General features: G+C 64.8%; 1 protein-coding gene across 1 annotated transcript; it reads left to right on the plus strand.

Annotated features, from left to right (window-relative positions):
• Positions 1–3,773: 3,773 nt before the first annotated feature.
• HSPBP1 (HSPA (Hsp70) binding protein 1) lies at positions 3,774–8,709 on the plus strand. Its single transcript, XM_084612340.1, has 9 exons — positions 3,774–3,846; positions 4,736–4,855; positions 5,050–5,225; positions 5,374–5,587; positions 5,997–6,221; positions 6,636–6,791; positions 7,003–7,099; positions 7,258–7,369; positions 8,061–8,709. The coding sequence occupies exons 3-9, from the start codon at positions 5,097–5,099 to the stop codon at positions 8,136–8,138; spliced, it is 1,011 nt and encodes a 336-aa protein (XP_084468466.1). The 5' UTR covers positions 3,774–3,846; positions 4,736–4,855; positions 5,050–5,096; the 3' UTR covers positions 8,139–8,709.
• Positions 8,710–9,522: the final 813 nt, after the last annotated feature.

Raw genomic sequence — 9,522 nt, forward strand, 5'->3', positions numbered from 1 at the left:
CCTCCCCCCCCCACCCCGCCTCGATTCCCCTCCCTGGGCAGGAACAATAGACGGAGGCCCCAGCCCCTCAGCCCCGCATGCCGGCGGATTTGGGGGGGCCGGGGGGAGGGGTGGAGGGACCGGGGCCGGGGGGGGGGCTGGGCTGGGAGGGAGGCTCACCGCCCGGGTACCAGCATGATAGAGGGGGCCCTCCCCCCCCCTCCCGCCAGGGATGCTGCGACCGGTGCTGGAGGATGCTCGTCCCTGGCTCCCCCCCCAGCTGCCTCCTCCCCCTCTCCCCCCCCCCCGCATCAGCATCCGGGCACCGGGTGACAGTCGCCGGCGGGGTGAACCCGGCCCGCCGCGCGGGGGGGCGCAGAGGGGGAGCGGGGGGAGGGAAGGGGGGTGTGATGGGGGGCGCAGGCGGGGGGGGGGGGCTGTCGCTGGGCGGGTGTCGTGCCTCGGTGACCGGGAGGGGGGGGACTCAGGGTCTGGGTGTCTGGCAGGGTAACTGTGTGATCGTGGGTTGCGATTGTGGTGTGTGTAATTGTATCTGTGATCGTGTGGCTGTGATTGTGTGAACGTGGCTGTGATTGTGTGACTGTCATTGTGTGATTGCTGGGTGTGCCACTGTGGCTGTGATTGGCTGCATAATTGTGTGCTGGTGGTGTGTGTAATTGGGCTGTGATTGTGTGACTGTCATTTTGTGGGATTGTGGGGATTGTGGTGTGTGTAATTGGGTCTGTGATTGTATGGCTGGGTAACTGTGTGATTGCGGCTGTGATTGTGTGATTGTTGTGTAATTGGGTCTGTGATTGCATGGCTGGGTAATTGTGTGATCCTGGCTACGACAGACTGTTGTGTGTCTAATTGTGTCTGTGATTGTATAACTGTAACTGTGTGGTGGTTGTGTGTGTAATTGAGTGTGACTGTATGGCTGGGTAATTGTGTGATGGCAGTTGTGATTGCAGTGTGTGTAATTGTTTCTGTGATCGTAAGACTGTAACTCTGTGAGTGATTATATGGCTGGGTAAGTGTGATTGTTGTGTGTGTAATTGGATCTATGATTATATGGCTGGGTGATTGTGTGATCCTGGCTACGACAGAGTGTTGTGAGTCTAATTGTCTCTGTGATTGTATAACTGTAACTGCGTGATGGTTGTGTGTGTAATTGAGTGTGTATGGCTGGGTAATTGTGTGATTGCGGCCGTTATTGGCAGGAGTGTAATTGTGTCTGTGACTGATTGTAACTGTCTGATTGTGGCTGTGATTGTGGTGTGAGTAACTGTGGCTGGGATTGTTTGGCTGTGTAGTTGTATGCTCGTGGCTGTGACGGTGTGATTGTGGTGTGTGTAATGGTGTCGGTGATTATGGTGGTATTGTGTGACGGTATGATTGTGTGTGGAACTGTGATTCTCTGTGTGCAACTGTGCGAGAGAGAGACAGGCTGTGACAAAGAGACACGGGGTGTGTGATCTCTTTTAGAGTGTGACAAAGACAGTGAATGTCAGTGTGCCTATGGGTGTGTGTGTCCCATGTCTGCCGCCCCCTGCTGGAGGGGCTGGACCCTGCGCTGTGTGTGTGACCCCTCACAGGGCACGGAACAGCTCACAGCCCAGCCTGGCCTCAGCGCCCCCATCCAACCCCCCTGCACCTTCCCCATTAGCTCTGTTCCCCAGAGACGGGCTAAGTGCTGAAACGCCAGCTCTGATGTCCCCTCCTTGCTTGTTCCCACCCCGCGAGCGGCCGGCTTGGGCCCTCTGCAGACACTGGCAGCTTCGGCCCCGTTTCCAAACTGTCCTCCCCAGCCGTACCGGCTAGGAACTTTTTTTTTTTCTTTTTTAACTGGACGCCGAGATTCGGGAGCCGTCCTGGGGTCCTCAGCCGGCGGCTTTATCCGGATCTGGGTCCCTAACCTCCGTGCCTCTTGGTCCTCAAGCTGGCCCTGGGGATTGCTGTCATGATCCCGGGTTGTTTCCAATACCCGGGCCGGGGCCAGCACTGGTCCTGGGGGACCAGGCGCCGTTGGCATGGTCGGGGAGGCACTGGGCAGGGGCGCATCTAGTGTTTGGAAATGGATGTGACCTTTCCTGATGTTTCCCCGCACGGTGGGGCAGGACCCGTGCGATGGCCCCCGGCCCATGGTTGGCTCCTCTTTTTAAATGCAAGGCTGAAATCCCAGTGATTTGGGGGTTTTGTTCCACTGGGGCTGGTGAGGGATGAGTCGCTGCCTTGCCCCCCCACCCTAGATACCCCACAAGCCCCCCGAATCCCCCCCCCGCACACCTCCCCTGGATCCCATGCCAAATAATCCCTCCCCGCAGCCCCCTTCCCAACCCCTTGTGATGGGCCCTTGCTGGCCAATCCTGCCCCACCTGATCCCCTCACAGCCTCTTCAGTTGCTCCTGCACTCCCCCCACCCCATCAGCCAGCTCCAGGACCCCCCTGCCATCGCCCCCTCTTGGATCCCCCTGCCCAGGAATCGGGGCCATGCCCCATCTTTTAAACAGTCCCTTGGAGGAACCCATCGGAGTGGCAGACCCCCCCTCTTCCACCAGAGCCAGGCCCTGCGGCCTGCCAGCCTCTAAGACTGAGCCCTGGGCTCCAGTCCCCCTGCTTCACCTCCGGAGCTCTGCCCAGAGCTGGAGAATCCCCTTGTTCGGAGTGAATTGTCTGGTCCCTGGAGTGACCCTTTGTCTCTCCCGACCCTCCAGTTGCTCTGGGTCATGGCCTTTCACACCCCATTCGTTCCACCCCAGCCAGCCCCAGGACCCCTGTGCCACACGGCTCTGGTGGGCTGCCTGCAGTGGCTGTAAACCCCCCTGCCTGCACCCACCAGCGACCTGGAGTCTGGGGGCGGGGGAAACTGAGGCAGGCACAGGAACCATCCCCGTATGACAGAAAATTCCCACTTTGTCATCCACCCCCCACGGGAGGGTCCCCACCAGCCCCGCCCCAATTCCCCCTCAGTAATCCCACCTAGATCCCCCCAACTCTCCCTGGATCCCCCTGCCCAACCCCCCAGGACCTTCTAACATCCTCACCCAGCCCCCCCTCAGATCCCCCAACCTCCCCAATTCCCCACCCCCCAGCAATCCCACCTAGATTCCCCCAACCCCACCTGCCCAACACCCCCTCAGATCCCCCCAACCCCACCCCCAATTCCCCCCTAGCAATCCCACCTAGATTCCCCCAACCCCTCCCCTAGGTCCCTCCTCCCAACCTCCCCCATGGATCCCAACAATCCCCCACCCCAGCAATCCCACCCTGGATCCCCCAACTCACCCCCAGCAATCCCACCTACATCCCCCCAATCCCCCCGCTTGATACCCCCCCAGATCCCTCCAACCCCCGCCCCCAATTTCCCCCCCCAGCAATTCCACCCTGGATCCCCCAACTCACCCCCAGCAATCCCACCTACATCCCCCCAACCCCCCCGCTTGACACCCCCCCAGATCCCTCCAACCCCCGCCCCCAATTCCCCCCCAGCAATCCCATCTAGATCCCCCCAGCCCCCCAACTCCCCCCCAGCAATCCCATCTAGATCCCCCAAACCCCCCCGCTTGACACCCCCCCAGATCCCTCCAACCCCGCCCCCAATTCCCCCCCCCCAGCAATCCCACCCTGGATCCCCCCAGCCCCACCCGCCCAACACCCCCTCAGATCCCCCCAACCCCACCCCCAATCGCCCCCCAGCAATCCCACCTACATCCCCCCCGGCTCGCGCCCAGCCGCCCATGCTCCGCTCCCGCCAGCAGGGGTCGCCCGGCCCCGCCCCGCCCCCTCCTCGCGGCCCCGCCCCCCGCCCGTCCGGCTAAGATGGCGGCGCCCAGGGCTGGGAGTGGGGAGCGCGCGGCGCGGTAGGGGGTGAGCGGGGCAGAGGGCGGTGGGGGAGGGGAGAGGACGGGGGGGTGGCTCAGAAGACCGGGGGGGGGGCAGAAGAGGGGGGGAGCGGGGCAGGGAAGAGGACAGGGGGGGTGGCTCAGAAGACCGGGGGGGGTAGAAGAGTGGGGCAGGGAAGAGGACGCGGGGGGGTGGCTCAGAAGACCGGGGGGGGGCAGAAGAGGGGGGGAGCGGGGCAGGGAAGAGGACAGGGGGGGTGGCTCAGAAGACCGGGGGGGGGGCAGAAGAGGGGGGGAGCGGGGCAGGGAAGAGGACGGGGGGGTGGCTCAGAAGACCGGGGGGGGGCAGAAGAGGGGGGGAGCGGGGCAGGGAAGAGGACAGGGGGGGTGGCTCAGAAGACCGGGGGGGCAGAAGAGGGGGGGAGCGGGGCAGGGAAGAGGACGGGGGGGGGTGGCTCAGAAGACCGGGGGGGGCAGAAGAGGGGGGGAGTGGGGCAGGGAAGAGGACAGGGGGGGTGGCTCAGAAGACCGGGGGGGCAGAAGAGGGGGGGAGTGGGGCAGGGAAGAGGACGGGGGGGTGGCTCAGAAGACCGGGGGGGCAGAAGACGGGGGGAGCGGGGCAGGGAAGAGGACAGGGGGGGTGGCTCAGAAGACCGGGGGGGCAGAAGAGGGGGGGAGCGGGGCAGGGAAGAGGACGGGGGGGGGTGGCTCAGAAGACCGGGGGGGCAGAAGAGGGGGGGAGCGGGGCAGGGAAGAGGACGGGGGGAGGTGGCTGAGGGGGGTGGGGCAGAAGACGGGGTGGGGTGATATGCTGCCCCCTGTTTAATGGGGGGCACCTCCCTCGCTACCCTGTGCCCCACAGCCTGGCTGGGTCCCCCTCCCATGCTGACCTGGGTTCTCTCCCTGCCCCCCAGCAGACCCTCTTGTGCTGCCAGCAGTGGGAGCCGGACGTCAGCGACCCCCCCCCCCCCGTCACAGGCCGAGTGCTCAGCGCGGACCCAGCGTCTGGTAACGCCTGGACCCCCCGGACCTAGGTAATGGAGGGTGGGGTCGATGAGTTAGAGTTGGGGGGCAGGGTACGTGGGAGCCAGGACTCCTGGGTCCCCTCCCGGTTCTGGGAGGGGAGTGGGGCTTAGCAGTTAGAGTAGGGGGGCGTTGGGAGCCAGGGTGCCGGGGTTCTCTCCCCAGCTCCGTACCTGACTCCTGTTGTCTGTGCCTTTCTCTGCAGGGCCCGTGGCCAAGGCGCCGGCTCTTTGGCCCCGCACTGCCCCAGCCATGGCTGAAGGGGGCGCCGGGGGGAATCAGCCGCCGCGCGAGCATCCGCAGAACCTGCAGGGGCTGCTGCAGATGGCCATCACCGCTGGCAATGCCGAGCCCAGCCAGCTGGAGCCCATGTCTGACGAGGTGCGATCACTCCTGGGTCCTATCCTGACTTTGGAGGGGAGTGGGCTCTAGTGGTTAGAGCGGGGGGGGGGAGCCAGGTTCTCCCCCTGGCTCGGGGAGGGTTGGGACGGGGCTGGACGCTGACCCCCATCTCTCCCTGCCCCCCCAGCGGCGGCAGTGGTTGCAGGAAGCCATGGCCCAGGCGTTCAGGGGGCAGCTGGAGGAGGTGGAGCAGATGAAGGAGTGTTTGCGGGTGCTGGAGGCCGTGTCCCCTGGAGGGGACGGCGGGGAGACCTCGGAGCCGGCCGAGGGGGACCCCTCCCGCCAGGCCAGCGCGCTGGAGCTGCTGGCTGAGCTGTGCGAGAACTTGGACAACGCCGCAGGTATGGGGTAGAGCATTCAGGGCAGGGGGTTCTGGGGGGCAGGAGAGGGGCACTCGGGGCAGGACGGGAGGGAGCCGGGATGGGGGATTATCCTGGGAGTGCTGGGGCAGGGGGGATGGGAACAGGGGGGTGGTGTTGTGGGGGGAAGGCAGTGAGGGTTCTGGGGGGGGGTGGATTGTCAGAGCACCAGGGCTGCCCCCAGAGGAGGCCTGATCTCTGAGATGGGGCCCCCTGAATGGGGTCATGGGGGGTGAACCATGTAATTGAGCCTGCAAGCAGGTGACCCCCACAGGTGACCCCCACAGGGTGGGGCTGGCTTAGGGGGTGCCTCGCCGGAACTGCCTGAGAACCCCCTGTGGGCACCATATGGTCTCTGGGGCACCTGCTGTCAAGGCCCCTCCCCCCCCAGATTTCTGCAAGCTGGACGGGATGCGGCTGCTGGCTCATCGCTACCTGGAGCACCCCATCCCGGAGCTGCGCTGGCGTGCTGCCCACCTCGTGGGCACCTGCGCCCAGAACGTGCCCAAGGTGCAGGAGCAGGCCCTGGCGCTGGGCTGCATGCGCAAGCTGCTGCGGCTGCTGGACCACGACGGGGCCGACGCGGTGCGCATCAAGGCGCTCTTTGCTATCTCCTGTGAGTCCTGCAGGGGGCGGGGATGGGGCACGGGGCCTGTCCCCTCTAGGGGGCGCTGGCTCTGATCCAGCCCCAAGGCAGTGGGTGGGGATGGGGCACGGGACCTGTCCCCCGTAGGGGTTGCTGGCTCCTGTCTGGCCGCAGGGCGAGAGGTGGGGGTGGAGCACGGGGCCTGTCCCCTCTAGGGGGCGCTGGCTCTGATCCAGCCCCAAGGCAGGGATGGGGATGGGGCCCTCTAGGGGCCACTGGCTTCACAGCCATAGAGATGACTGGGCCCCATGGTAGCAGAGAGGCCAGGGGGCGGAACCCTTGCTTTCCTCTGCCCCCAGAGGCCGGAGGCGGCATTGCAGCGCGGGGAGGAGCTGCGTGCGTTGCCCTAGCTGAGGCTCTCTCTGCCCCTCTCCCCGGCGCCAGGCCTGGTGCGCGCCCAGGAGGGGGGCCTGCAGCAGTTCCTGCGGCTGGACGGCTTCTCGGTGCTGATGCGCGCCATGCAGAGCCCTGTGGAGAAGCTCAAGGTCAAATCCGCCTTCCTGCTGCAGAACCTGCTGCTGGACCACCCGGAGCACAAAGGTGAGGGGCCTCCGGGACGCTGGGGGGCGCTGCCCTCTGCTTCCCGCCCGGCCCGGCCCCCTCTGCTCGGCCAGGTGCCACCTTCTGCCTCCCGCCCGGCCATGCCCTGTCTCCCACCCAACCTGGCACTGGGGGGAGTCATCATCCTCTGTCGTCGTCCCCCACCTGGGGCCATGCTCCAGCCCCCTAACTCGCTGCTCTCCCTTTCTAGAGACCCTGTGCTCCATGGGGATGGTGCAGCAGCTGGTGGCTCTGATCCGCTCTGAGCACAGCCCCTTCCATGAACACGTCCTGGGGGCCCTCTGCAGGTGAGATGGGAACGGGGGTGCGGGGGCCAGGACTCCTGGGTTCCCTTCCCAGATCTGGGAGGGGCGTGGAGCCTAGTGGGTAGAGCTGGGGGGGGGGAGTGATGGGACCTTGGTCTGTGCTGAGAATAACCCCCCATTTGCCCCGCCCCCACCCGCAGCCTGGTGACGGATTTCCCCCAGGGGGTGCGGGGGTGCCGGGAGCCGCAGCTGGCACTGGAGGAGCTGCTGAGGGAGCGCTGCCAGCTGCTGCAGCAGCAGGAGGAGTTCCAGGTAGGCGGGGGGGGGGAGGCTCTTCCGGGTCAGAGCCACCCGCATGTCGTCCCTCTGCTCGTCTCCCCCTGCCTGGCGCTATGGGGCACCACCCTCCGGCCACACCCCATGCACAACCTGAGGCTGCCCTCTGACCGTGCTCGGTCCTCTCCCCTCGCCTGGCACTGGGGGCACTGCCCTCCGTATGCGATCCAATAATGATCCCAGATCTACTCGGTCCCCTCCGCAAGCATCTCCGTGCATTTGTGGGTGAGCTGGTGCCACGGCAGCCCGGCTCACAGAGAATCTCTGTCCTTGCTCCACCCAGTCATGAGATCCCGCGGCTCCTTACCCACCATGCCATTAGTTTAGTTATGTGGGGGGCAGAGTGGTCCTTGCTCATTACCGCCCCTGCTCCCATCTACCCCCATTTCCTTCCCAAGCGGGAGTTCAGCTGGACTGTGGTGAACTTCCCAGCAGCAGTGCCAGGACTGGGCCTCCTGCTCAGCCTGCACACAGTGCCCCCTAGTGCCCGCACCAGCACTGACTGCCTGGGGAGAGCGCCCCCTGCTGAGCCCGCGCCCCGCAACGCCCCGCTGGGTCTCCCGTCCATACCACAACCCACCCGAACCCCACTTAGCTTGGGAACTTTCCCACCCTGCCGGCTGTGGGGCAGCCCAGCTGCTCACCCGTGCGCCTTGTGTTCCCCTAGGAGGAGCTGGAGTTCTGCGAGCGGCTCCAGCGCGTCTGCTTTCAGACGCCCACCGAGGACAGCAGCATGGATCGATGAGTGCCCCCAGTGCCCCCCCCCCCGGATCGGTGTCCCGTCCCCCACCCCCACCCCGGATCGGTGACCTCCCTGAGGTGCCCACTCCTCAGAATGGTGGTTTCTTCCCGGCCTTTTCTGTTGTCTCGTGTGGGTGGCTTTTCTGAGGGCCCCTGGCTGCCTGCCCCCGCCACCCCACATGGGGCTGGGGAGAGGGGCTGGAGCCACCCCAGAGAGAAAGGCCCTCAGCTGGATCAGAACCAGGAGCCTCTGGCCCCCATTTGTTCTGTGTAGATCCTGCAAGAGACACTCCCTCCTCCCCGCCACTCGAGTTGTAATGGTGAATTCAGGGAGCGAGGGGTGAAACTGAGAACGCTTCCCCACCGGTGAGGTCTCTAGGGGGTGCCGCCAGAGCAGGAGACTGGCTGGCTGCAGGGGGGGCATAGGGAATGGGGCACAGGGCCTTTCCCTCTGGGGAGTGCTGGCCCTGATCGGGACCCACCTGAGCATGTGGGCGTGCCGACTGACTTGGGAGACCAGAGGATAGGTGCTATGCCCATTGCTGTCACATGCTCCCTATGTCGGGGGGGGGGGTCTAAGGGGCAGGGTGGGGGGCTGAGCTGGGGGGGTGCAGCTTGGGGCCCTCCTGCTCTGCCTGTTCCTGTGTTCTTGTTGCCAGTGGTTTTCTAATAAAAGTTCTGCATTGGGTGGATCCTTTTCTCTTTCCTGGGGGGTGCCAGGGCCGCTGGGTGCGGGCGGGGGGAGGAGTGTCGTGGGAAGAGCTGGGACCTAGGCAAAAGGGTGGGAGGTTGTGGAATGGGGCTCGTGGCCTTTCTCCTCTAGGGGGTCCACCCAGGGCCAGGACTGGCTGGCTCAGGGGGGCAGGGAATGGGGCCCGGAGCCTTCCCCCTCAGGGGTATTCTAGCTGATGAGGTTACAGTGATGATGTCATACCCACAGCAATTAGGCTAAACTGCTGATGGTGCAATGATGATGTCAAACATGATCTAGCTGATGATGCAGCTCAGAGCGATGATGTCAGTGAGTCTGAGTTCCGCTGTCACGCCATGACGACGTGCCCTGCGGTGTGATGTCACACATGCGGGGTGGTGATGTCACACCAGGGGATGAGGTCACCCCCTGGGAGGGGTTGTCTCAGGGTGATGCTGTCACGCAGGGGGGAGGTGCCCCAGCACTGGGTGGCGCACACTGATGATGTCAGACGTGTGGAGAGATGATGTCATGGTGGCCGGTGCTGTCACACAGCGTGACGATGTCACAGACCCAGGCTCAGCTACCTGGATATGCAGATTTCTGCAAAGCACCACAACGTTCCCTCCTTAATTTAAATATTAATTGGATGCCAGTGGCCCCTGCGCATGCGCCTCGGCGCTTGGCGTAGGGGAGG

Source organism: Lepidochelys olivacea (genome assembly GCF_965140295.1).
Source record: "Lepidochelys olivacea isolate rLepOli2 genome assembly, chromosome: 23".
Taxonomy (NCBI): domain Eukaryota; kingdom Metazoa; phylum Chordata; order Testudines; family Cheloniidae; genus Lepidochelys; species Lepidochelys olivacea.